At 51.5% G+C, this 27804-nt stretch overlaps 1 protein-coding gene across 1 annotated transcript in view; it reads left to right on the top strand.

Annotated features, from left to right (window-relative positions):
* ZNF618 (zinc finger protein 618) overlaps positions 1–27804 on the top strand; it is an 80940-nt gene that overhangs the window by 19511 nt on the left and 33625 nt on the right. Inside the window, exons 2-7 of the mRNA XM_082843078.1 lie at positions 948–1207; positions 13841–13918; positions 14550–14588; positions 19421–19510; positions 20395–20430; positions 20522–20599. Of these exons, the coding sequence (XP_082699204.1) occupies positions 1039–1207; positions 13841–13918; positions 14550–14588; positions 19421–19510; positions 20395–20430; positions 20522–20599 (490 nt within the window). The 5' untranslated portion in view covers positions 948–1038. The remainder of the gene's footprint in view (positions 1–947; positions 1208–13840; positions 13919–14549; positions 14589–19420; positions 19511–20394; positions 20431–20521; positions 20600–27804) is intronic.

Here is a 27804-nt window from a genome sequence, read left to right as displayed (position 1 = left end):
GGCAGCATCCCCAGGCCTGGAACGTGACCTGATTCCCCCGCTTGTGCATGCCTCAGCTTCCCCACCACTGCCGGAAGGATGAGGGGGCTCTCATAACACAGAGAGTCTCACTGAAAGGAGAACAGTTCAGGAGTGGATGGCCGGGACCTGGCTTCGTGCCTTGGCCTGCCGCCTATCTTGTGTGTGGCCCTGGGCAGGTCACAGTCCTGCTCAAGGCCTCAGGGCCCACCCTCGATATTGAGCCTATTAACTTGAGAATGTTTCTCCTATTTGAAGAGCCACCTAGAGGCCAGATTGTGGGGGGGCCAAGTGTTGGCTCCGTGGCCTCCCCCTCAGTGAGCCTTTCGGCCTGTGTGTTCCCTAGTGTAAAGCAGGGTGAGCTCTGCAGCCCTTCCCGCCAAGGAGCAAAGGGAAGGGGACCACGTGCTCTGCGTACATCAAGCCACTGAAACCCCTGCTGCTCAAACTGCCATTAAGGACTAGCAGCACCTGCCTCCACTGGGTGCTTGTTAGAAATGCAGGATCTCAGGCCAAGCCGCAGACCTGCTGCACCAACTCTGCCTTTTACCAAGATTCTCAGCTGATTTATGGTCACGCTGAAGCTTGAAAAGAACTAATTTCAACCAGCCAGAGCTTTTCTTGCAGGTCTCTTGTAACTCCAGTTACAAGAGTTTCTGGTCACATTTCGACCCCAGCTTTTCCATCTGCAAAATGGGTGCAGTGTGAGCCATCCTAGTCCAGTGATTTTCAAACTGTGTTCCTTGGAGCCCCAGGGTTCCCTGGAGGACCCTCAGGGGCAGCGGTGGGAACCTGTGCTTTAAGGTGAGGGTCCCGTGAGAGGTGGGTCTATAGCTAAAAATTTTGCAACCCCCCCTTGGCTGGGGCGCGCCCAGGTAGGTCTGGGGCGAGTCTGGGGTCCACACTGAGCAGACTGTCTTCTTTCCCAGGGAGCGCTTGAAGCGCAACCAGAAGAGCACCAAGGTGGAGGGGCCAGAGCCTGTGCTGGCCGAGGCCTCGCTGAGCGCCGAGCAGGGAACGATGACGGAGGTGAAGGTCAAGACGGAGCTGCCCGATGATTACATCCAGGAGGTGATCTGGCAGGGCGAGGCCAAGGAGGAGAAGAAGGGGGTGAGCAAGGATGGGACCGGCGACGTTCCTGCCGAGATCTGCGTGGTGATTGGCGGTGTCCGCAACCAGCAGACCCTGGGTGAGCGCCCGTCCTCAGGGTCGGGCTAGGGCCAGGGTGGGAACGTGGAGCCGGAGTGCTAGGAAGGGGGGCCTGGGATCCCTGTCCTTCCCCGGCTGCGAGAGCCTTCTGTGGCTGCCCTCGGGGAAGGGCCTCAGCTCCTGACACTCACCTTTGCCTGCTCAGCTCTGCTCTGAGCTCTTGTCTTCCCACCTGACGTGGCAAAAGCCTACCTGTCCTTTTAAGACTTTGCTCAAGTCAGATGCCTGGAACTTTCTGCAGGCCCGGCGAATCTCTCACACCATGGGGCTCCCACACCCCAGATGGGTCCAGCACGGCCTGTATCACTCGGTGTCCTAAATGCCCGTCTGCATTTCTTCCTCCTGGGCTTCCCCGGGGGCCTCTGGGGGCAGCTTTCGGTGTGGGTCCTGCTCAGACCAGTTGTCCAGTCAGGATCAGATGGGTGGCAGTCTGGCACCTTCTCCCGCCTCTTCTGGTCTGGGCCAGGCTCAGAGGAGCTCAGTAGAAACGAGCTTCTTAGAAACCATCTCTCCCCGCTACATTACAGCGTGAGCCAGGGGATACCCCTTAGGGGCTGCCTGCACTCCTGCCAGTTTGCAAACGCAAAGGCCCACAAAGCCCGAAAGATACGTTTATTTAGCATCGTGGAGATGAGCCAGACAGGCAGGTGGTAGGTGGTAGGGCCTGGGTCCAGCTGGAGAGCCCACGCCTCACGTATGGTAACTAGGTGGGGAGACGGGCTCAGGGTGGCCAGATCTCTGGACAGAACACATGCCAGAAATGAGAATTTGAATGTAAATTCTTTTGGCTTTAAACGTTGGTGACTAATTTGACTTTTACAATCTGCCAAGCAAAACATACCTGTGGGTGAGAGTCACTCCATGGACCACCAGTTTGCAGCCCTGGTCTGTAAAATACAGTCCACGTGCCTCAGCCTGGCACGGAGACCTTGCCTAGTCTGCTCCCAGGTCTCTGTTTCCATCTGTGCCCTCCTCCACATTCCTGTGCTCAGGAGACCGTCTCGCTCCCCTCTGTCTGTCCCTCCTGGGGCAGCTCTGCCCACCTCCTCCTGACTTCCAGGCTCCCATCCCATGTGTGGCAGGCAGGGGAGGCTGCCCTGTGTCTGCTTCCCCAAGTTTAGACTCGAGACCTCTTGCCTTTTCTTCCCAGCCGCTGGGAAGTTCCCTTTCCCAGCTGTTCCTGGGCTGGTTGTGGCCACCATCACTCCACCTGGGTCACTGTGGCGTCCTGCTAACAGCTGTGCCTCTGTGTCTTTCTGCCCTCACCTGCCATCTACTTTGGCTGCCAGGGACCTTGACAAAAATGAAACACTGACCATGTCACTCCCCACTGTATCTAAGGTCAAGGCCATAGCATCAAGGTCCTCCATAACCTGAGCCCCATAGCCCCCTTTCTTATTTCTTTCTTCCCGGTCCTTTCACTCCAGCACAGTCTGCTCTTCTGCAGCATTTCCTACCCTTTGCTCCTGCTGTTCTCTCTCCCTGGAATGCCTTTGCCGAAATCCAACCCAGTTTACAAGACTAGCTCCAGTGCCCCCTCCTCCCAGAAGCCTTCCTTGATCTCTTCTGGTCAGAAGTGGTCTGTTTCTGCCCTGCCCCTCAGGGGGCACTTCCCATTATCCACTTGAGATTAGAGGGGCCCTGTCGGCACCTGCCTCTGCTACAAGATGGGCAGCTCCTGGAGATTAGAGCTCCAGGACCTGTCTGATCTGTGTCTGTGCTCCCTACTCCCACCACACAATTCCTAGCAAGGTACTAGTTTCTAGGAAGCAGTGTTGTCATTGCTGCTATAGCTGTCAGAATGGGGCTAGGTTATGCCACAGCAACAAAAGACCCTAAAAAGTAAAGAGATCTTGGTAGCTCAGAACCACAAAGGTTCATTTATTTCTTAGTCCCACTACATGTCCATTGTGGGCCAGCTGGGGGCTCTGCTCTGTTCTGGACCCAGGCTTAAAGCAGCCATTGTCTGGAATGCTGCCAGCCAAGTGACAGAGGGAAAGAGCTCTGGAGGGACTCATGTGCCAGCTGCGAACAAGTGAGATGTGTTAATTCCCTTCACAGTCATTGGCCAGGTTAGTCAGGTGGCCCCGCCCAACCCCAGGGAGGTGGGGAAATGCCATTTCCCATGTGACAGAAGGGGGGATGAACCAGAAATATTTGCTGAAGAGCATGAGTGACTTAGCCCAGTGTGGAATGAAAGAAGAGTCTTTTCTGGGGCCTGCGTCTGACCTCCCTCCACCAGTGTTCACTCCCCAAGGCCTAGGACTGTGTTAGCCACTCATAGATGTGTTAGTTAACTGAGGAGAGGACCTGCCCTGCTCACTTTAAGACTCACTGGACCCAGGAGTTATTTATGCCCTTCACTGGGAGATGCCCAGTGAAGGGTAGTTGAATCTGAACCTTGAGGCGGGGCCAGCAGTCAGGATTCAGTGGGGAAAGCCTGGAGTGGCCATGCATGGAAATGCCGGGAGTCCTCCCTGGGCCAACTCCCTGCACAGTGAGAGGCCCCAGGGCCTCATGCCAGCCACAGACTCTGGTTCCCAGCTCAGCTGCTACTCAGCAATAGGTTCCTTGGCCTTGCTGTGCCTTAATGTCCTCTTCTGTTAAAGGAGACATGCTCCCTGTCCTGGCCACCTCATAGGTGTGGGAACCGAAGGGGACAGTGTTGTGCAAGGAGAATGAGCTCGGCTCCTCAGGCTGGGAGTGGATCCAGGCTCCCTGACTTAATGGCTGTTGCACCTTGGGCAAACTGCTTGACCTCTCTGTGCCTCAGTTCTCACAATTGCAAATGCATGGGGTTAGGTGAGGATTCAATAGGATAATGTGTATAAAGTACTCAACATTATACTTCGTAAATAATTCGCCGTTATTAGCAGTAATACTAGTATTGATAGTATAAAGTACCTCTTCGAGAGGAAAGAGTAGTAATAGTTTCTGCTTTTTTCCCAGGTCTGAAGAATAAGCCAGTGTGATGTAGAGAAGAAGCAGGATAGAAAAGAAAGTTGGCATTGGCTGAGGTGTCAGAAGACATGGCTTCTAGTTGGTTCTCGGTTTTCTCCCCTGAGCTTCTTCTAGTACTGCCCCCCTAGAATCCAGGGACGTTGAGGATGTTATGCAATTTCTGAGTAACCTGCTTTTGGAAGACTTCTGTGGAAAAGGTGTAAGAACCACAGTTAGAAGCGGAGCCACCATTTTGGAGCCGGTACCAAAGCAGGGCCAGGGCACCCCCTGCTGGTCATGATGGCATCTCACATCCATCAAGGCAGACCTCCTTGAGGGTGTAGTCTCTTCTGCCAAGGGTCAGGCTCAGAGGAATCTGGCTTGGCCTTTTAGTAGCAGGAAAGAAAGGCAACTTTTTACAAAAAAATCGGTGTTAGAATTGAACATTCTGAACTCATCTCATCTCAAAAAGGCAAGTAGATATTATCTTGTGGGCCACATCCGAGCAATTGCTGCTGGCTATTAGGAGTTCTGTGTTGAAGATTCTAAAGGGTGTCATGATTGATTATTGATGTCTGTCATGGATATGGAAGTGGGCAGAGGAGCTCCACATGCTATAGATGCGGCACTCAGACCCCCTTATTTTATAGAGGGACAAACAAAGGCCTAGGAAATGGAAGAGATTTGCCACTCCACCTCACAGCACCCACCTCCCACCTGCTCCTGGAAGTAAAACAAGGAAGGAAAGCATTCCCAGGGATCTGGCCGGGACAGAATGCTGGTTAGAGCCATCCCTTTAAATGAGCTTATGCCACAGTGTGCTTCTGTGCCCTGGTGGCTGGGCGCCGTGCAGTGAACATGTTCCCAGGGCACTTGGCAGGGGTGCGCAGGGCTGTGGCCGGGCTCTGTTGCTGAATACAATAGTGTTCCTGTTCGGTCACCCAGTGCTGTGCCATGAGGGAACCTCCCGCTTGCCTTTTCTCTGAGCTCCATCCGCCTGTTCCCACCCCGAAGTCCTCACTGGCCCTTTAACAGCCATCAGACAAACAGTGTTCCTAGTGACACAAACGTTATCTGAGGCACTTCCCATGGAGGAGCTTTGGGTCTGGACACATGGATGGCATTTGGCCGCTTCTCAGACTTATAGAGCCGGGAGGGGCATCAGTGCCCAGGAGGCTGGCTGCCAAGCTTGCAGTAGTTGCTGCTACTTTCCTGCTGCCCAGAAATTCTTTGTGCTGAAAAGGGTATCTCTCAGTCTAGAGAGACTGAGAAAAGGGTATCTCTCTCCTTTTTTAGCAAGAAGAGCAGAGACAATACTGACTGTGACAACTTTGTTGGATAAAACCAGAAGTGAAAGGCATCCCTAACTGATCACTGCACACTGTCCCAACAGTGTACCTCAGAATCCTTCTCAACACAGTATACTAGGAAGTCACTGCCAGTCAGCTAGAATTGAAAAATCCGAAGTAGACACCTGCTCGTCAACCTTGTCCTAGATGATGAAGACAAGGCGAGCTGGGTTTGCACCAAAAAGCATCCAGCGCATGGAGCATTTCCTGGAAGAATGGTGCAGAAGAGATGATGGAGTCTAAGTATTCATGACCTAGAGCATTTTGGTGGGATGGGACCGGGCAGACACATTCCAAGTAGCCCCAACCAATACAGGAAAGTCACCAGGAGGTGATTTCAGCTCATGAAAGGGAGGACTCTGTGATTATGGGAAGTGTTTGGTAACTGAATACAGGCCTGTGAGGGAGTGAGTTCCTGTCCTGGAGATGGGTGAGCAGAGGAGGGTCACGACCAGGTACAGGAGGGAGAGTCAGTCAGCTGGGAGCCCGAATCCTGCAAGGATGTTTCTAGGCAGCGAGCTTTGGGCACCAGGGGTGGTGGTGTTTTCACACACACAGGGCTGCCCAGGGAGGAGGGGCAGGGAAAGAGGAGGCGGGGCCTTGGCCACAGCTCTGGAAGGAGCAACAGAAGAGCAGACAGCCATTCAGACACAGACACATGGGTTTCGGTCTCTTATAAACCCAGGCAGCGAGGGTGCCAGGTCCCGCTTTGTAGTGCCAGCTGATAGTTTCCTGTTTCAGTCGGTGTTGGCAGGGCTTTGGGCCTGAGCCTGCCAGAGCCTACGCTCAGCTGTTTGCCGCAGCCACTCGGAAAGGAGGGGTCTGGCCTCCCTCTCAGGTGCGACTTATCCCAGCTGCTCACTCTCCATCTGGTGGTCCAGGGTGGGATGGGGTTCCTGATTGGAGGGTCTCCGTGGGAAAGGGCCCCTGGACTGTAACCAAAAGACTGGGGTCTGCCCCGCTGTGGGGCTCAGGATGGTAAGGCTCCCTTAACCTCTCTGAGCCATACTATCTTCACTGATCAGTGGGTGTAATAAAGTCTGCCTGTCTTTCCAGTAGGATTGTTGAGGTCAGACTGAAGTAATAGGTATAAAAGTGGTTTCGAGGGGGACAGAAAATGCAAAACAGATACCAGTGGTATTAGCCAAAGCCTTGGACGTTGACACATCCGGGGTTACCTCTGGAATGATAGGAAGCTGAAAGGCCAATGGCTTCAAACTTCTTTTCTTCAATATCTCCTAAAAGAATTTTGAGAAACTATATTCTCTTTCACATTTTTGAGTTGACGTCTAACGTTTTCATCCAAAGTTGGAGTAATTACAAAGGATATAATTTCTGACGTGTTGTATTGTTTTTTTTAAAATGTGGCATTTTGGAAATAAAACTCTGAACCACTCTTTTAAGTGTATCCAAGGGAATCCAAACCCCACCACTTTCGATATCCACCATCATCCTTCTAAAAACCGTACGAACAGGCTCATCTTGAACAGTCAGAAGTTATACATCTTTCCTTCTTCTCCTTGAACTCATTTCCAGCCCACTTCCCTCACAGGATTTTATCCTCATGTAATGTATTTTTTATGCTTGAGAGTCTTTTATTGATCACTGTTTCACACTCATCTCCCACAACAAGATGTACGTAAGTTGAAATAGAAATTTCTAAAAAATACGTTGGGATCAGAAAGCTGTACATTTTAAAACGTTTGTTTTTCCTGATGGAGTTGCTCTTAGCATATACTTTGTCAAAAACAAATTTAGATAAATAGCAAACGTAAAAGTAAAAAATTACTGAAAATGCACCTCTTAATGAAATAGATGAGCCTTTATTTCTTCTTCAATTGGCTCAAGTTTCTGTGAATTAATATTTCTTATTGTTGAGTGAGACAAGATTCAGCATTCGTTTAATTCCTTTTTTTCCATTTTCTTTTTTTTTTCCCAATATATTTATTTAATTTATTTATTTTTGGCTGCGTTGGGTCTTCATTGCTGCACGCGGGCAGGGACTACTCTTCGTTGTAGTGTGCGGGCTTCCCACTGCAGTGGCTTCTCTTGTTGCGGAGCACGGGCTCTAGGCGCGTGGGCTTCAGTAGTTGTGGCACGCAGGCTCAGTAGTGGTGGCTCGCGGGCTCTAGAGTGCAGGCTCAGTAGTTGTGGCACACGGGCTTAGTTGCTCCGCGGCGTGTGGGATCTTCCCGGACCAGGGCTCGAACCCGTGTCCCCTGCATTGGTAGGCGGATTCTTAAACCACTGTGCCACCAGGGAAGCCCTCCATTTTCTTAAGTGTAAGTGCTTAGAAGGCTTGATCACATAAATAAGGAGCCAGGGGTGGAGGCAGTCTTGTTTTATCAGTGTCACTCAATTCTTTGAACACCTTCCAGTTTGTATGCCAAAAATCACGCAGGGGTCTGTCGTCAGATACTATTTTCAATGGTCTCTTCGCTGACAACTCCATTAGATTCTTCTTCAGTTTTGTTGAAAACAAAGAATTAGAAATCACCCAATTTACAAAAGAAATTATTCCCAGTCATTAGATCCACCCACTTTCTAAGTCCAACACAGCATCTCTTTGCCTGGAGCCTTGAGATGTTCATCCCCCTTGGACAGCACCACGGTGGGATTGGGGTGGGTGAAAGGACCATTGTGTTTGTCGTGTGGAGAAGGGTGACGGTGAGGAGAACCAGCTGAGTGGGGCCTCCCTGCCCTCCACGTTCTCTGGCCCATTGGTTTTAGGAAGAAATGCATTGGGAATGGATTCTCTTAAAATTCCCTGTGCTCATACATCCCCAGGGGATTTGTACTCTACTTGGAAGACCGTGGTCCCGAGGACATTTGGTCTGAGTCCCAGCCCCAGAGAGCCTCAGGAAACCTACTTGTCCACGACTTAACCTCTCCAGGCCCCCTGTCCCCCAGCAGGCTGTGCCTGGGCCAGCTCTGCTGCTGCTTAGGACCAAGGGGGCAGGGTGCTCCTGAGCATGTGATCTGTGAACAGCGGCTCCCGAGACTCTGAGCTAAATATGGGACTGCCTGTTGTGAGGAGCCATGTGTCCGTCCCCCCACCTTGTGTTTTTCTTCTCTCCTTCACCTGCTCTGGATTTCTGCCTTGTTGTATTTTGTGTATCCTGAAAGGTGGTGGAGCTGATCTGGAGCTCTCCGGGTGCCAGTGATAGAGTTCAGGCATGCCGCCCACATTCCTCTTCTACCTCCGTCTTGCCACTTCTCCCTCCAGTGGCTTCGGGACCTCCACCCACCTGCTCTCACCTGGCCTCACTTGGTCTGTCCAGTGCTCTTGGGAAGGGAGCTTAAGCCAGGCTCTCTGCCAGGTGGTTACAGAAAATGCTAGACAGATGCTCTTCATCAGTGCCTGTGGATTCTTGTTGTGTCACTAGTGACAACGGGATGGGGGAGAGGAAAAGGCTTGTGTCTGTGTGCTGACGTGTCCTGCCATCCATCCCAGGCAGTCTCTCCCAAGGCTCTTGATAGGGTGCTCTGGGGGTCCTGTGGTGGTACCAGACCTGGTAGGGGGTTCTGCTGCCCTGCAGTGTTAGGGGGAGCCCCATGACTGAAGGGGGTTCCTTGGCATCCGGAGGTAACCTGGCATGGTGGCAGTAGGATGGCTCTGGATCCCTGAAGGCCAGCTTTGAGCCCAGTTCCTCACTAGCCACTATCTGAGTGGCCCCAGCCCTGGACCACCTGGCCCCTAGAACTTTCAAGTTCATGGTTGAAGTGGCCATTGAGTTGTCTCAACCACATGAGGGCTTCTGGGAAGATGGAGGATGGAAATGAGACCTGGGTGTACTCGGTAACTGGTAGCCGTTAGCAGGTGCCCTCTCTTCTTGGCATCCTCCCGGGGGCTGACCGTGTGGTGGTCACACACACGGGCACTGGAGCAGCAGGACAGATCAGGTGACCTCTGGCCCGATGTGTTCCCCCTCATCTGAAAAATGGGGATAATAACCACCTTCCTGTGCTGGATTTGTGAAGATGAACTGAGCCGATGCGTGAGAAGCCCCCGAGTCCAGAGCCCGCTCCACTAGCTGGCTGCGTGAAGTGGGCAAGTTGCTGCTTCCGCACCGTGCAGTGGGGTGCGGTGGGGTCAGAGGCCAGCCTGTGCAGAGACGTTGGAGAGGCGCAAGTGAAATGAGTTGCAGCGCCTGCACTTAGTAGGCTGGGAGAGATGGAGACAAAGGACAGGAGGGTAGCCGGGAACGTGGTGGAGTGAAGAAGCGGGCGGGGCAGGGAGTCAGGCAGCGGGGAGGGGGACCTTCTGAGCGGAGAGTCTCCGTCGGTGAGGTCCCTCCAGCACCCACTGCACCAACCTGGGGTACACGGTGGCCGTGGGCCAGGGGGACACAAGGCCACAGCACACGTGGGGTACATCCTCCCTGGAGGGTCATTTTGCTGGAAGGATTACGGGGAGAAATGTTAGGTTATAACCACGGGATGGGTAACTTTATGTTACATCCATGTTATGAATCAGGACAGAGGAAACATAAAACTGCAGGGGGATCTGGGCCTGCGGCTGCTGTTCTGCCATAGCCCAGCCTCCCCTGGGGAAGTGTGGCTGCCCCTTCGCCAGCACAAGCTCTTCAGTGAAAAAGTAGACGGCGTGGTCTTGTCCAACCCTCTCGTGTGTGGATGGGGAGACTGAGGCACTGAGAGGTCAGGAGACTGGCCAGCCCTAGACTCAGAGCCCTCCTCACTGGGCCCCATCTTTAAGGGCTCTTTCTGATTTCTTACTAGTTCAGATGGAAGAGCGCCGGAAGGCAGCCCTCACGGTGAATCTGTGCGAACCGTATTCAGGGCCCAAGCGTTGAGATATGCATCTGGTACATGATGGCTGAAGGGCAGGAGGACCGATCGGGGGCCAGCATGAGGGCAGGGGGGGGGGGGGTGGCTGAGTGCAGCCGTCAGCTGCAGACCCCTGAGTATCCAGGGCCTGCTAGCCTCTGCAGGGACACAGGGAGCCACCTGTTCCACCCATCAGTGCCACCGGTCAGCAAATCTGAGCCTGCCCGGGGCCCGGGAAGACGTGCTGCTGGAGGGATGGTAGAGCACGTAGGAATCTGGAAGCCGGGAACGTCGGGACCTTTTCAGCAGCACTTGCTATGGGCTGCAGCTCTGAAACAAGCCAAGGGGAGCAAGGAGTTCCGTGGCCAAATTTGCTGGGAGACCTGGGGTTAACAGTCCGCTGGGTTCCGTTACTGCAGGACCTCTCCCAGCGGGCGCAGCTCCCGTGCATGGTGCCTCCCCCGATGGGCCGCGCCTCCCCCTTGCTTGGTCACAGGCTCCTCTCCCTGGGATGCATTCAGGAAGTTGGGTCCCAGCGCACTTTGGGGAAAGCTGACAGTAACAGCAGCTCTCCTTTACCGAGTACTTGCCTTGTACTAGGAACTGTGCTTAGTGGCCACAGTATTACTGCTCATATTATTGCTCGCCCCCCCCTTCCTCCCCACCCCCCGCCAATGAGGTGGGTAGCATTTTACTGTGTCCATTTTACAGAGAGGAAGCCTGAGGTGTGGGTGTTTCCATGACTTGTCCAGGGCCCCAGGCTGGTATGTGGTGAGCCGGGATTTGAACCCAGGCTTGCAGACACAGCTGCGCTGTGGGGCTGCCACTCTGTTGCACTCTCCTCACGCACCAGCCTCCCTGCCCATCCAGCCCCTTCTGCAGACGGAGCACCTGCAGCCTGGGGTCTTAGGGTGAGTGGGGGAGAGGCAGGACCTTGAACTCAGGTGTCCCTCCTGCCAACACACACTGCTCTGTCCTGAGACTCTGTGCCAAGCAAGGGGTCTGCTCTGCCCTGGGGCCAGGAGAGGGCCCGAAGCTGGCGAACTGTGCCCCTGTGATTCTCTGAATGGGTTGAGGCCTGTGAGCAAGGCTGCATGGACCCTTGGCTGTCTGTGGATTGAGGGAGAAGCCAGTGGGACACCTGCTTATGAACAGTGTCAACTGGGTGGGTGAGTCGGGGACATCGCAGCCTGCAGGCTCTGTCCATCAGCCTACACTTACTGTATGGTTTGGGGAAAGACCTTGGGTACTGAGGGCAGTTGGAGAAACTGAGGCCCAGGCCTAGTGGCAGAGAGGGGTAGAGCTGGGGCTTAGAGACCTCATCAGAAGTGCATCAAGTCTAAACAAGTCTTCCCCATCACAGACTGTGGCCTCGGTCCTTTGGGGAGAGACTCCCCCTTCCCTGGGCTGCCTGCCCCTACACGTCCCCCCGTCTTTCCCTTCTCCTGCTCAAGGCCCCTGACTGCGGCCCCTTGCTATAGCCCTGTCAGGGTCCCGCACTGTGCCCACCAGGTCCTGCACTTGGCCGTCGTAGCACAGCCACTCTGCACGTCCTCTCGCCTGGTGGGCTGTCTGCTTCCCATCAGACGGAGGGCAGCGATCGCGTCTTGCTTATGGTTGGGGCCTCGGTGCCGGGCATGTGAAGACGCTCAATAAATTCCCGATCGGTTGAAGGAGAAGAATTAGCAGAAACCGTGGAAGCGTGGGTTGGAGGCATAGGGAGGGAGTCCAGGTCTTTATTACTCAGTGACAGATGCGTAGAACAGCAGGACGCCATGAATTTACTGAGCCCCCGCTGTGTGCTAGTCACGGGACTGAAGACAGGGAAATATACACTCTGATCTTTGCCCTCCGTGGGTTTAGATTTTTCCCAGTAAGACAAGGGTAACACATATAAAACCACTGAATAACAGGCTGCTAAATTCCATGCTGGTTTGCAGGACAGCGTTCCCTTGAGTGACCCACAGTAGCAAAGTGGCGCTGCCCCCTGGGGGCCGCTGACTCACAGGTTGTAGCTCATTCATCCTGATCTTGGTCATGAGATGCAGGTATCATAGTCCTGTTTTACAGGTGAGGAAGCTGAGGCTCGGACCGGAAAAGGAATGTTCCTGCGATCAAACAGCTAGGGGCTGGCAGAGCTGAGCTCACGGTCAGGCTCCGAGCCCAGTGCTCTTCTGACTTAACCTGATACTTGGAGTTCACACCCAGTAGCCGGGCCTCTGGCCCGAGGTCGGAGACCGCAGGCAGTGGGAGTTGATGATGGTCCCACTCACCGACTGTCCGCGCTCGTGGTAGGAATACTACTCATGCTTCATCCAGTCTTCACATAGATGCTCTTAAGTTATCCACAGTTTTCCAATAAGGAGACTGAGGCCCGACCAGTAAATGGTTTAGCTGAGACTCCATCCTAGGGCTGTCTGACTTCAAACCAGTGGTTCCCACGCCTGGTTGCTGGGCACCAGAATCCTCTGTGGATGCTTTGGGAAAAGGCAGCTTCCTGGGCCCCTGGCCCTAGCCGTTCTGGTACTGTTAGCCTGGGGTGGGGTCAGGGACTCTGTGTGTGTGCAAGCTCCCAGGTCGTTCTGTTAGGGATGGGGCCTGGGCCCAGGTGGTGGCAGGCCTGTGTGAGGGATGGGCAGGGCCTCTAACTCCTGGGACCCCTGCCAGGCTGGGTCTGATGGGCTCTGCTTTCCTTCCTGCCATGGGCCTTTGCCCTATGATCTGCATGGGTGGGCCCTGCCTTTGACTTATCTGAAATGCCTGCTGGGAACTCAGCCATTTCAGTCTGCCTGCCTCTGGGAGAAGGGCCTGGCAGAGGGCTGGAGTCAGACATTCATACCATGTTGATCTCTGCACGTCTGAGGGATCAAGACGGCACCTCAACGGACAAGAGAGGCCCTCTCCTTGTCAGACACATCTGTAGTAGAGCTGGGCACTTCCTGATGGGGCGTAGGGCGAACTCTGTGAGGTAGGTACTTTTAGCCCCATTTTGCAGATGAGCAGACTGAGGCTTAGTGTGTTTAAGGAAATTACCAAGGTCATGCTGCTAAGTGGCAGAACCCAGATACATGGTTTAAAGCCTGTCCTCTTAACCTCTGTCCATCCTGGCGGGGAGAGCAGTAGCTAGAAATTATTCTATTGCATCTAAGTGATGATTTCCTTACATGGATGCAATTTATTCCTTATCCTGAAATTCTTTTACATTCATCTCCTTTTTCCTTTCAAGGAATAACTGTGAGTTACCTAAGAAGTTACCCTCTCTGTCTTAGATTTGGAAGCTGAGGCCCAGAGGCGGGAAGTGACTCTCCCAAGGTCACTCAGAAAATAGAGACAAAAACCTGAAATAGACCCCAGCCTCCTGACCTCCAGCTCAGTGCTGTCTTTGCTGGTCCCTGCTGCCTCTTTGCTCGTGGGAGACACGATAGCCCATTGGCACAGAGTTAGCATTACCTGGAGGCATCACCAGGGGCCCCGGGGCCTCGTGGTTGCGCACGTTGGGTGCTGGCTGACCAGTCCTTTCCTTTCCTGTTTTCTAGGTTCCTACGAGTGTGGAATCTGTGGCAAGAAGTACAAATATTACAACTGTTTCCAGACCCACGTACGGGCACACCGAGGTGAGTGGCATGTCCCTGGGGCAGAGCTGAGGGGCCGCACCTCCCCATCCTCCACCTGGGCCCCTCCAGGGTGACCCCAGAGGCCCTCAGAGCTCTTTCTGCAGTAGGAGTGGGACCCGAAGAGGAGAGGAGAGGCCTCCTTAACTTGGGAGAGCACCCAGGGATGGGGGTGGGGTGGGGTACAGCAGGATATGCCACCAGTGCCCCCTGTCTGCCCCGCACAGGCCCGCTTCCTCCCAGGGTGCTTCAGTGCTGTTCACTGTCAGCGGTCCTTGCAGGGAAGGTGCTCGTGTGTCATCTCATGTGCTGCTCATGACAGCCCAGGGGGTGGGGCGGGGTGCTGTCTCCATTCTGAAGATGAGGGTGCTGAAGCTACGGGGACAGGAGGGATGGTGCCTGCCCCTCCCTGAGCCTGACCCTGGCAGGCAGGGAGGAAGGGCACCGGCTCAGGGCCCGACAGACAGCAGAGAACACGGGGAAGGCTTTGTGCCTGCATCCTGAGTGGGAAGAGAGCATCCCTGGGCACGCGGTAGCGGCTTCTCCTGGCCTCCGCCTGCCCGGCTTCTCTCTCTTTTGGTGCTGGCCCTTCCATTGGTCCACTCTGCTCACCTCCTTCTTCTCTCTCTCACAGACACAGAAGCCACCTCAGGGGAGGGAGCCTCCCAAGGCAGTGAGTATTTTTCCCTCCTCTTGGACTGTGTGGGCTGAGAGGGCCAGGGGTGGGAGGAGAAGGGAGAGCCAGGGCCGGGGGTGATGCTCTCAACCCATCACCCCCACCCCAGGCGGCTTCTGGGAGGCCTGTTGCTGTGATGCAGGCTTTGGCTTTGGACACAGCACCTCAGAGCAGCCTTTCCCAAAGTGTGCTCCGTGGCATAGGCATGCTGGGGGAAGTTAACAGGCTTTCTGTCCGTAAAGGCTTCTCTGGCCAGATAACCTGGGGAAGCCTTGAGTTCAGCTAAGTTGAACATGTTTCTTTGCTGTAGACTTTTCAGGGCCCTTCACTGGCAAAATAGGCACGTGTATCCCCAAGAGGGGTCCAGGGTATACACCATTTCCTATGTTCTTTTGACTCCCACTCATGGGTCGGGGGCTCCGTAGCTGATGTTGGGGAAATGCATGGGCACGAACCCTGGGGTGCGGCATCCCGCCCCTTGGCATGTACAGGGCCTCGGCATCTGGGGATACTGTCCTGCTTGGCTACGTGTGGCCCCCGCCTGCCTTGTCTCCAGATCTAAACCCACAGGGCTGGTAGGCAGCCGGCACAGCAAACCTGACTGAGCCCCAGAACCCAGCAGTTCCCCTCGCAGGTGCGTGTGTGCGCACATCCACCCAAAGATGGGAATTAGGGTGTTCTTAGCGCTACTCGTAATGGCTTCAGACTGGAAGCCACCCAAGTGCCTAGCGCTAGTTGAACAGAGAAGTGAGTCATGGTGTGTCCCACAAAGGACTACAGTACAGCAGTGAGAGGGAAAGGCGGACAGCTACACACAGCAACGTGGGTTACCCGCAATCAGAACGTTAGGAAAAGGAGCCCGGCACAAAGAGTGCTTCCCCTGAGATCTGTGTATAGAAAGTCCAAGAACAGGGGAAACTAATTCACGCTGCAAGAAGTCAGCGTCGTGGTTACCCTTGGGAGGGGGTTTCTGGGTTCTGTGATTTGAGTTGGGCACTGGTTACAGGTGTTTTCGGTTTTCAAAAATGTAACGAGCTGAACGTTTAGGATTTGTACATTTTTCTCCATCAGTGGTCAGCATATTTTTTGATAGGGGACCAGATAGAAAATATTTTAGACTCTGCAGCCTAGGTTATCTCCATCGCAGCTGCACAGCTCTGCCATGGAGCACGAACACAGCCAGAGACGGTATGGAAATGGATTCCTTATCAAAACAGACAGTGGGCAGGCCATAGTTTGGCCACCCCTGTTCTGCATGTTTGGTATACCACCATGAAAAGTTTCTTAAAATAATAAATAAACACGAGCGACCCCCCGCCACCCCCCTTAAAAATCCAAAACCGAGTAGTTTGAGGAGGCAGGGCCTTAGTTGCAATTGGGTCCTAACAGCATTTCTTCTAAGGCACTTTCGCACCCACTCTCTCTTTGGATTCTTACACCACGTGAAAGGCCTGCAGGGCTGAGGCTACCCCTCCGTTTTCTGGACAATCTGAGCCTCAGGTTGGCCAGGCACCTGCCCCAGGGTCCTCGGCAGGAGGAATTCAGGGTCCTATGCCTCCTCCCCAAGCCCCACGCTGCCCCTGCCTGGCCCCGGGCTCCTTCTCCCTCAATAGCTCCCTTCTCTTCCGGCTCCCATCACCCGCCTGTGGTCAACCGCACAGTTAAGGAACTTCCCTATTTATCTTTCCTTCTTTGGCTATTCTGAGCCCCTGGCCTCTCCAGCAGCCCCTCAATGATCCGTTATGCTCCATCTGGCTTCCGCTGTTCCCGGAGTTTCACTAGTTGTGGAGGACTTCGTGACTGGGGGTATTTTTAGTCCTTCCTCTCTGCGGACTTCACTCCCCACGGCCAGTGTGCTTTGCTGGACTCTGTGTTCCGTCCTGCGCCCCCGCCCTGCCCTGGGCCAGCAGCGCCTGCTCAGACAGCCTGGCCTTCTCACACCTCAGCCTTGCGACAAGACCTGGCCGTGGAGTCCTGTGGAGAATGTCAGATGAGGATACTGAGTTCCAGAGAGAGTTCCAGAGAGAAGTCATGCAGCTTCTTAGGGGTGGAGGTGGGCATAGAAACCAAGTCTCACACCTTCTAGTCCAGGAATCTTTCGTTTATTTGTTAGAAAAATAGTACAGTCATACATAGAGGCATATACCCAGTTACCCATCTCTCAGCTACAAACATAAGAAGATCAACTCCGCATCGAGCTCTCTTGCCTTTGTTTAACAATAATATTAGGTAACATTTACGAAGTATTTATCGTATGTTAGGTGTTGTGCTCACTTATTCTTTATCACAATTCTGGGAGATGAAGGAACATATCAGTCCTGTTTTACAGTTGAGAAAATCGAGGAGCAGAGAGTTTAGTGCACGTGCCCGACGTTAATGGCACCTGTAAGGGGTGGAGTTGAGTTTGAACTTGGGCAGCCTGCCTCCAGAGCCTGCCTCCCCAGAGATTCCTGGAGTCCCTGAACTCTGAAGGGGTTCTGAAGATGTGGTTTCACTGACCAAAAAATCATTTTGCCTTTCTTCCTTTGGGGATAACTCTCTTGTCCTAATTCGCTCCTGCCTTAGGAGGGCCCGGGCATGTGGTCCTGTCCACATCGAGGAGACATAGATCAGGATGTGGCGTGGGATTCGACAGAGCAGGGTGGGGCACTTCTCAGTGGCAGAAAGCTGGGGGTTCACCTTTTATTGGAGGTGGCGGATGTACATGGCCCAGCTGGTAGGAGAGGCAGCGTGAGCAGAGATGAGCCACGTGGGGTGGGCAACTGCGGGGCGACCAGCGCTGACCAGTATGGGAGAGGACTCACGGGGCAGGACCCCATCTGGAACCAGCAGACCCCAGTTGGGCTTGACTTCTCCACCTCTGTTCCCCGGGTATTCAGCTCTGAGAAGGATTACGGTCCAGACGGGACATGATGGGGTAGGTTGTTGCCTGTGTTGGATTGCTGGCCATGGGGAAGGATCGAAGCCTGTGCCAGGCTTGGAATCCTGGAACTGCTAGCCTGAGAGAGGCGCTGGGAATCAGCTCACCTACCACCACGCCCCCTCCCCAAACTAGGGGGGAAATGGGGATGCTGAATCCCGAGGTGGGGTTGTCACTTGCTGGCAGTCTGCGTGAGGCTGGCCGGGACCAAGAGTCTCCTCCCCACGTCCCACCACCTCTACCCTGCCACTCCGTGGTGGGTCGGGGCAGGGGCATGGAGATGGGAGGGCCTGGTAGGATGGTAGACGCCTGAACCCTTCCTGGTCCCCACACCCTCAGAATGTCTGTGTGTACCTCGCCTGGAGACCAGGTCGTCTCTGTGGCCCTGCATCTTCCAGGCATGTCCAGGGGCTGCAGGTGCCGTGGAAAAGGTGGAGGCAGAGGCGGGGAGCTGGCTAATGCCATCTGTGTCCCTGAGTTCAGCTAAGCGGGGGCCAGAAACCCTCCCACAGAATCGCCTGGCACTGCAACCTTGGGACGGGGCAGTCACATCACATCCTGTGTTTGGGTGCTAAGGAGCAAAAGACGGGCCAGGAGGCTCGTACCCCAGCCCAGGAGTGGAGAGTGATTCATCCGGACAGAGAAGGACCATGTGCCCTGACTCAGCTGTGGCTTACAGTGAAGTGAGAAGCTGGATCCTGGCTATTCCCTGCCCCACTCTACAGCCTTGAGCTAGCCGCCCAACCTCCCTGTGCTGGGCATCCTCGGGAAGCTGGGGTGGACGAGCCATCCCTAGATCAGCCCAAGGAGCAAACACACAAGGTCTTTGCTAGTCCAAACGTTGGAGGGGCTGCCGATGTGGCAAAGGCACTGTCCTGTACGAGTCCAGCCTCAGACTTTGGAGAGGCCTAGGGGGTCATCCAAACACAGGCCCTGTCATTGTTTATTGCTGTGTCACACACTTCCCCGTGGCTTCACCTGGTCCTCTGGCTCTGGGTCTCTCACGAGGCTGCCGTCAAGGCCGGGGCTGTGGTCTTATCTCACAGCTCAGCCGGGGAAGGGACCGCCTCTACGTACTCCCATGTTTGTCAGCAGGATCCGTCCTTCCCAAGCTGTTGGGCTGAGGGCCTCAGTTCCCCACTGGCTGTTCACCAGAGACTGCCAAGTGGGTCTCTATGTGAGGCAGCCTGCAGCAGGGCAGCTAGCAAGAGCGAGACGGTGTGAGCAAGGCCAAAGTCGTAGTCTTCCTGTGACATCACTTAACTCTAAGCCGTGGCTGAGTCAGGGCACATGGTCCTTCTCTGTCCAGATGAATCACTCTCTGCTCCTGGGCTGGGGTACCAGCCTCCTGGCCCTCTTTTGCTCCTCACCTTACTGCATTGTCTCTGTTAGAAGCGAGTCAGCGGGTCCAGCCGAGACATTGCACAGGACAGGAACGCCAGTAACCAGGGTCATTCAGAACCATCTGTGATGGGCCTCTCCCAGGCCCCCCTTGCTGTAGGGCTGGCAGCAGGTCCCTTCTGCCCCTCAGTAGACTCAAGTGTTAAATGGGTTATTACCTCCTCCCTCGATTGCAAGGCCGAATGGAGGGAGTGCTGGGGAAGCTCCTGGCCTGGCCCCTGACAGTACAGCCAACACCCAGGAAGCTGTAGCCGCAGTGATTGTTATTCTCACATAACGAAGGAAGTCATGAACCGGGCCCTTAGGGGCTCAGCTCACCTGGGGTAGGATTGGAAGTGCCTTGGAAAATCACTTCAAGGCTCCCTGGTCTCCTTGTGTACAAGACTCCTAACACCCCAGGAGCTATTCTCCATGGAGTCACCAGTTGGGCCCAGTCTGGCCCATACCACCTCCCCCAGCCCCAGGTGGCTGAAGCCCTGGTAACCACGTGTCTTTCCATCCTCCGCAGACAACTTCAGGTACACGTGTGACATCTGCGGGAAGAAGTACAAATACTACAGCTGTTTCCAGGAGCACCGAGACCTGCACGCAGTGGATGGTGAGTCAGGCCCCTCACTCCTCAGGAGCGGAGTCCCACAAAGAGACCCCCCCTCCAGGGCTGCTTATGGGGCCCGGGCCCACCCACCGCTTCCCCTCCCACTTCCTACCCAGGGAAGGTCGGGCAGCAGGCAGACCACGAGTGGAGTGATGAACCTCCGAGGGTTCTGGGCTAGAGAAGGTCCCCATCATATTCCATATGTATTTCTGATGAGGGTAACCCAAGTGAAATTGCCGTTTTTGAGGGTCAAAATCAGTCGGATATCAACAATTTTATACCGATTTATTTTATGATTTCATGTTGAGTATTCCCACGCTCTGGTGAAATTAAACCAATTTTTTAAATCGATGATATTTTAGCATCTTAGATATACAGTTAGAAATTAGAACGATAAATTTAGGTAATTTATTTTTGGAATCTTAAGAATCCTAGAAATAGGGTCTTTGACTGGAAAAGCCTCTGGAGGGTTCCCTCTCCAGCCCCACACCCCAAGCCCGTGTCAGGCTGTGACAGCCGGGTCTCGCCACCTGTCGCCACTGGTCCATCCTTCCTCTCACCTCCTTTTTCTTTACCCACGCCCCCATCTCTTCCTTTTTTTCTCCTGCCCTGGTCCCTCGAGCGTCTGGCAGTGATCCAGAAACAGGCCAGCCCGAAAGCGTCTTCCTGCCCGGGGATGGGCCCTCGAGGAATGGAGGGATGTGCCCTCCTGTGGCCCTTGGTTTCCTGGGCAGCCGCAGTGGCTGAGGCAGCTGTCCTGGGCCCCAAAGGCAAGCTCGCTGGGGCAGAGGCTGGGAGCACTGGGCAGAGGCAGCTATGGGCAGGGACTAACAGGGTTCCTGTTTGCTTCTTTCCTTCTGCGGCTGCCGCCTCCCGCCCGGGCGCAGTGTTTAGTGTGGAAGGGGCCCCTGAGAATCGGGCAGGTAAGTCCTCGGTGGCTGCCCACCTCCCTGTCCCAGCCTGGGCTCTGAGACCCGGTTACCAGGGCACTAAGGGCCGTGTGTTCTCCCACAGACCCCTTCGACCAAGGTGTCGTGGCCACTGACGAGGTGAAGGAGGAGCCCCCGGAACCATTCCAGAAAATCGGGCCAAGTATGCAGGCCTCTCTCTGGGGCCGGGGCTGGGTGGGGAGACAGGTGGGGGTGGCTGAGGGCGGCAGGGCGAGTCCCACCACTGGAAGGGGGCAGCGTTGCTAATCCTGCAGCTCTGGCCAGCGAGGCACTGGCCTCCTTGTACCTCACTTTGCCCACCTGTCAAATGGGTCAGTCACTCTTAGGACTTGCTTTTGAGAAGCAGCAGGACAGCACAGGGTCCAGGTCAGGGCAGTGAAGGTAGCACAGGCTGGGTGCCCAGTGTTAGCCGTCCTGAGCCTTGGCTCCTCACCTGTGGAGTAAGGGTGACACTTCCCCGCAGGTTTGTTGGGGGATTAAATGAGATCATGGATATAAATCACCTCTTAATTAGCACAGTGCCTGGTACATAGTAGGTGCTCGGAAAATACTGTCGTTACTGTTGTCAGAAGGGGTTTATCAGCAAATGAAGCTCTCGGGGGAGCTACACGCAGACGCTCCGTCCTCATCCCGGTAAACCCCTGAGAGCAGGAGCCACGCACTTGACCTGCCTATTCGCAACGCACTGGTATTGAGTATTGTGGGAACACAGCAGTGAGCACGACAGATGTGGCCCTGCCTCGGGTAGTTCACACAGGGAGGGGGCAGCAGGTCAGTAAGCAGGTAGTTACAACATAGAAGCCCAGGGAGCAGTGGGGCTGGGAGGCAACTGACCAGCCTTGGGAATCCATGAGGCTTCTGCATGGGGATGAGGGTAGGGATGAGCCCCTGTATCCCACATGAAGGCAGCAGAGCTGCACTTGTTCCAGGAACTGAAAGGCAAATCGATTCTGAGTTCAGGTCTTAGAGAGCCTTGAACACCAGAAGAAGGCAGTTAGATTTCACCCTGAGGGGAATGAGCCGGAGTTTACTCAGTGGAGGAAGGACTTGATCAGGTTTGTGTTTTAGGAAGACATTTTGGCTGCCGCAGGGGGAGTGGATTTGGGTCGGGGTGGAGGTTGGTTCTCGCAAGTGAGACCGGTCCAGCCCTTCAGGAAGTTGTATGCTTGCCTCTTCCTCTCTATTTTTCCGTGCCTCTCTTACTACCCAGCAAGAAGAGGTCTTTATTGGCTCTACCTGTTGCAATAAGGATTAAGGCAGCTTGTGAAAATATACACACAAACATAGATTGAATGGATGAGGAAGTTTAGGGAAGGAGAGTCAAGGGAGCTGGAACAGTGAAGCCAGAGACAAGCCTCAGAGGGCGGGACTTGGTCCCGGCCCTTGGAAGGCATTGGATGGGCCCCTGAGTGTTCTTCCTCCTTCCTCGTAGGAGATGATTCTCTCCTTTTCTTTACCTCTTAAAGCACTCAGGAAACTGGAGATGTGATAATGTCTGTAAATACGATGTAAAAATAATGTCTGTATGACAGCACTTGTCATATGCAATGGTAAACATTCAATAAACAGTAACATTAAAATAATCTTGAAGTGGGGACTTGCCTGGCGGTACAGTGGTTAAGACTTCACCTTCCGATGCAGGGGGTGTGGTTTCGATCCCTGGTCAGGAAACTAAGATCTCACATGCCTCAGACCCAAAAAACCAAAACATAAAACCGAAGCAATACTGTAACAAATTCAATAAAGACTTTAAAAATGGTCCACATCAAAACAAAAAAAATCTTTAAAACAAAAAACTAACAATCTTGAAGTGAAGAAAATGATGAAATCCTTAACAGTAAAACTGCCAGAAGTTAGACTGTGGGAGAACCCAGATGTGAATCAGACATGTTCCATGATGGACGTTCATAGGCCAGTGCAGGACAGGGACATTGGGATCTGTGAAACTCCCCCCTCCTGCTTCAGTGTTGTCTGCCAGCAGTCCCAGCATAGCACCACCCCTTCCATCTGTAGCATCATAATAATCAAAATAGAATACAGACAACATAGGCTATGGAATCAGACAAGCCCAGGTTTGAATGCTGACATCACCAATTTACTAGCTACTTACCCCCACTGAGTGTCCTTTGATTCTTGTATAAATTGGGAATAAGAACATCTATCTGTTCTTCAGGGCTGTTGGAGGATGCCTGTGTCAAGTGTCTAGCCCAGCACCCGGCTCATATTTAGGGCTTAACGAATGAGCGATGTTGCTGAGAGATAGTCAAGCGCGAGAGCTTTAGAGCCATCCCAAAGATGAACCCCAGCTCTATACTTAATGCCTGTGTGACGTCCTGCAAGTTTTGTGATCTCTTTAATCACAGTAATGACGGTAAAACTCGCCTCTCAGGATTGTCATGGAGATTAGATGAGATTATATTCGTAAAGGAATTAGTATAGTCCTTGACATTTACATGGAAAGCATTAAACAAGTGGTACCTATTATCCAGAAAGGTACAGAGCAAGATGAAACTTGTTCTCTATATCAGTAACTACGTCTGACAGCCAGCCGGTGCTAGGACCCAGGAGGAATTATCACAAATTATATGGAGTAGGGAATTGCATTGAGAAAACTGACTGAGTTTGGCTCCCAGCTTGACGCCATGGAACTGAGATGTCTATAAGAGTATGAGGCTGTTCCTTGTTACCACTCAGCAGCTGCCTTGTGAGATCAGAATCCTGCTTCTTGGGCTTCTGCCACTTTTTGTAAGCTGGCCAGTGCCACAGAACCCTGATAGTGATGAGGCACAGAATAAGGGGAGCCAGTAGGGGTACAGTGCACTGTGGAGGGACTAGTCCCCACAAGTAGAGCTCTATAGGTCAGGGGAAGAGGAGAAACAGTGGCAGCAGGGCATGCTGGGAAGTATGCCTTTCACATCCATGTCAGCTGAGCAAATTGGAGAATTAAGTACTCAAGGAGGAGGAAGCCAGAGCCAGGACAGAGCAGAGGAATCCTGCTAGAAGGAGGGAGTTGGTCTAAGAGGCCCTGTGTGTCAACGTGCTCTTCGGGTGCAGATCTGAGAATTACTCCCATGGTAATGGTCTACCATGATAATGGGGGGATGATTGAGGACAATTCGTTCAAGTCTATTGAAACAGTGTAAATCTGGATTTATTTATAGGTTACTTGAGTTTTATACCTGGATAAGGAAGAGTGACTTGAAAGGTAAAAAAAAAAAAAATAAGAAAATAAAACTTGGGAACTATGAAAATTCCACATGACAAGAAAGGAATTTAACAGACTTAGAGGAAGAGTATACCTCTGAAAATGATCTACCACAGAGTCTAGAAGGAAATGCTGTTTGGCAACCACAGTCAAGTATGAGAAAATATGACCTGTCTTAGTTCACTCAGGCTGCCATAACAAAGTACCATAGACTGGGTGACTTAAATAACAGAAATTTATTTTCTCACAGTTCTGGAGGCTGAAGTCAAAATCAGGGTGCCAGTATGATTGAATTCTGGTCCAATGACCCTCTTTCTGGCTGTACTCTCACATGGTGAGAAGAAAAAGAGAGCAAACTCTCTGGTGCCTCTTGTTATAAGGGCACTAATCCCATCATGAGGGACCCCACTGCCATCCTCATGACTTCATCTAACCTAATTACTTCCCAAAGGCCCCATCTCCAAATAGCATTGCATTGGGAGACAGGACATCATCATCTGAATTTTGGGGGGAAACAATTCAGTCCATAGCATGACCTCTGTAAAAAAGGAAGCTGTATGGTGAAAAAGCAACAAGATAAGATGAAAAAGCAAAGAGAGAGGAGTGAGATGAGAAGAATTGGAGAGAAGCAGAAAATATAAGAGCAGATTTAAAACCTACATTGTAGATAGTAAAGAGCAGAGTTGATCTGCAGAAATGGAATTAATAATGTGAAGGACAAACTTGAACAGATGAGCTTAATAAGCAGAAAACATGATAAATATGGAGAACGGGGAAACTGTTCCAGATAATTGGTGGGACAGAAGCAATACTCCAAAGATACAATAGAAGAAAAAATTGCTCAGCTAAAGGAAGACCTATATGTCAGGTAGAATCAATAAAAAAGGACCCATAACTAGATAGATATTAGTGGCTTTTTAAACTATAAATATAAGGGGGAAAACTATACAGGTACCTGGAAATAAAGAAGCAAGTTACTTACAAATGATTTCAAGGTGGACTTGCATCGGACTTCCCTGCAATACTAAATGCTGAAAGATCATGGAATAAGTTCTGAAGGGAAAAAGGTGTAATCTAAGAATTTTATATCTAGACAAACTGATTTATGTGTAAAAAAAAAAAAAGCAAGGGCTCAAAAACGTGCTATTTCTCCTATATACCCAACTTCAAAAAATTACTTGAGGGCTTCCCTGGTGGCACAGTGGTTGGGAGTCCGCCTGCCGATGTAGGGGACGCGGGTTCGTGCCCCGGTCCGGGAGGATCCCGCGTGCCGCGGAGCGGCTGGGCCCGTGAGCCATGGCCGCTGGGCCTGCGCGTCCGGAGCCTGTGCTCCACAACGGGAGAGGCCACAACAGTGAGAGGCCCGCGTACCGCAAAAAAAAAAAAAAAAACCGAAAAACAAAAAGAAATAAAAAATTACTTGAAGATGTACTCCAATGAACTGAGTGGTTGAACACATTTAAGGGCTCAATTATGAGGCATTAATTCATAGTAAAAGAGGACTTGTGAATACTGAAGCCAGGTAAACTAGAAGTAAGTGTAAGTTTAAAATGTTGCAAATCTGATTATAAAATTGAATGCAAAAAAAGAGATCATTCTAAAATATTAAAAATGAATGTTAAAAACCAGGAAGGAAGGAATAGGTGAAGGATACAATAAAGTAGGTTAAATCAGTCCTGCTTATAGTGTGGTCCCCAGACCAGCAGCATAAGCATCTCCTAAAAGCTTATTAAAAATGTAAATTCTCAGGCCCCACACCAGACCTGTGGAATCAGAATCTCCAAGGTGGGGCTCAGGTGTCTGTGTTGTAACAGTCTTTCCAGATGATTCTTATTTAGGCTAAAGTTTGAGAGGCACTGAGTTAAACTACCTTTCTCAATGGTAATAGATATGAAAATATCATTTCGTGCTTGACTATAAAAATTAGAGAAATGTATCTTATATACTGTCTAGAACAATGGAAAATACTGGAAAATGCTGGAATATTGGAGAATAATGGAAAGGCAAAGAAAAGAGTTCATACATCAAACAACTGAAAACTAAAAGAATAAACCAGAAAGGGTATAGGATGAAAAGAAAAGAATCATAAGACAAGTAAAACCAAGTCAGTAATAGCAATAAAAGCAAATGGCATAATTTCCTTTATTAGAAGACAAAGATTCTCAGGTTAACTTAAAAGAATCCAATTAAGAATGGTTTATTAGAGACATACTTAGTTAATTCCTTGTCTTTTCTCTTTCCCATGGAGCTCTTTCCTACTCTCTTAACTAGATTGAATTCCCTATTAAGATTTTCATAGCACCGTGTCTCCTTAAGACTACCCATTGTGGTTGCAGTTGTAGATTTGTGTGATGATTCGATTTTTCTTTCTCCTTTTCCAGACTGTAAGTTCCTTGAAGGCAGGGACCATTGCTCAACATTTCGTGCCAGCATGTAGCACAGTACCTTTTTGATGAATGCAAGTACAAGAAAATTTAGGGAAACAGCTTTAGGCACATGTGAACAAGTAGAAGGATCTAACAAAGTAATTATCAAGAACTAATAATACCAGACAAACTAATAAAACAGTGTAATTAAAAGTTAGAGTGGGGCTTTCCTGGTGGCACAGTGGTTGAGAGTCTGCCTGCCGATGCAGGGGACACGGGTTCGTGCCCCGGTCCGGGAAGATCCCACATGCCGCGGAGCGGCTGGGCCCGTGAGCCATGGCCGCTGAGCCTGCGCGTCCGGAGCCTGTGCTCCGCAACGGGAGAGGCCACAACAGTGAGAGGCCCGTGTACCACAAAAGAAAAAAAAAAAAGAGTGGTGGTTCTTAACTTTCTAACACTTCAGGATTTTCTTCAGGACCTGTTAAAACACAGTTTACTGGATCCCATCCTTAGGATTTTTCTTGCAGAATGTTTCGAATAAGTCTCGAGAATTTGCATTTCTAACAGGTTCCCAGGCGATGCTGATTGCCACTAGCCCAGGGACCATGCTTTGAGAACTGCTGTGTTAGAAAATAGTGTAATGTTAACAAAGGATATGGTTCAAAGTGGAGGTTTTGATCTCATGAGCCCATCTGCATCAAACAACATTATATCTAAATATAAAAAAATAAATTCAGAAACACAATGAATTGGAAGGATTGATCACAACATTTAGTCTTTGACAGAGCAAGGAGAGAAATAAAGGTTATATAGAGTTTGAATAATACAATTAATACAGTTGATCTAACAACTTCAGAGCCTACAAAGAGCAATAATATATCTTTACCGTGGTCATGAATCAGTTAACAAAAATTATTTAGCTACCAAAATTTTTAAAGCTTCTATATTGCGAGAAAAGAACATAAACAGACTAAGAAACCAATTGAGAAAAGATACTTGTAACATGTCGAACGAAATGTTGATGCCCTTCATCTATAGAGTTCTTAGCGATTTTAAAAAGGTAAACATGCCTGTAGAAACATTGACTGTAAACACAAATAGGAAAGTCACAAAAGAAAAACTGTAGTTCATTAATCCTCAAAAATAGCTTCCTTAGAACTCAAAGAAATGGAAAATAAAACCAGCAGTGCAATGTATTTCTCCCTATCAGGCACAGTAAGAAGATGATAGTACTTAATGCTGGCTACAGTATATGGAAACAGTCATTTTGAGATCTTTCTGATGGGAGCGAAAATTGGCCCAGTCTTTCAGTAAGTAGTTGGTGCAGTGGTGATCAAAAGCCTTCAAAATGCAGACCCTTAATTTATCCTGAGGAAATATGTGCAAAGATTATGAACAATAATCTTTATTTCGCAGTGGTGTGCAAAAATAATGAGCAGATGTGCAAAAATTTCTACGAGGGTATGGATCACAGCATTTTTTTATAAGGGAAAAATTTTGAAACAATCTCAATGTCCTCTGGTTTAGGAGACTGGCTCAGCAAATTCCAAAGTCCAGTGGTAACCAGGCAGCCAATAAATGCAGTAGAGATCGATGTTTATTGATTTGAGCAAGATGTCTACAAAATATTGTTGATTGAATGAATGCGCCAGGTTACAAAGAGCATATAGATCAGGGCCGGCTAATTCAAGGCCCGTAGAAGCCAGACGGCTGACGTCAGCGAGAGATGAGATGGGAGTGCAGGGTGGGGTCTGGGGCAAGTGGCCAGGTGAATGC

This window comes from Leucopleurus acutus, assembly GCF_964270905.1.
Source record: "Leucopleurus acutus genome assembly, chromosome: 7".
NCBI lineage: Eukaryota > Metazoa > Chordata > Mammalia > Artiodactyla > Delphinidae > Leucopleurus > Leucopleurus acutus.
This window is presented reverse-complemented; position numbering and strand designations above follow the sequence as displayed.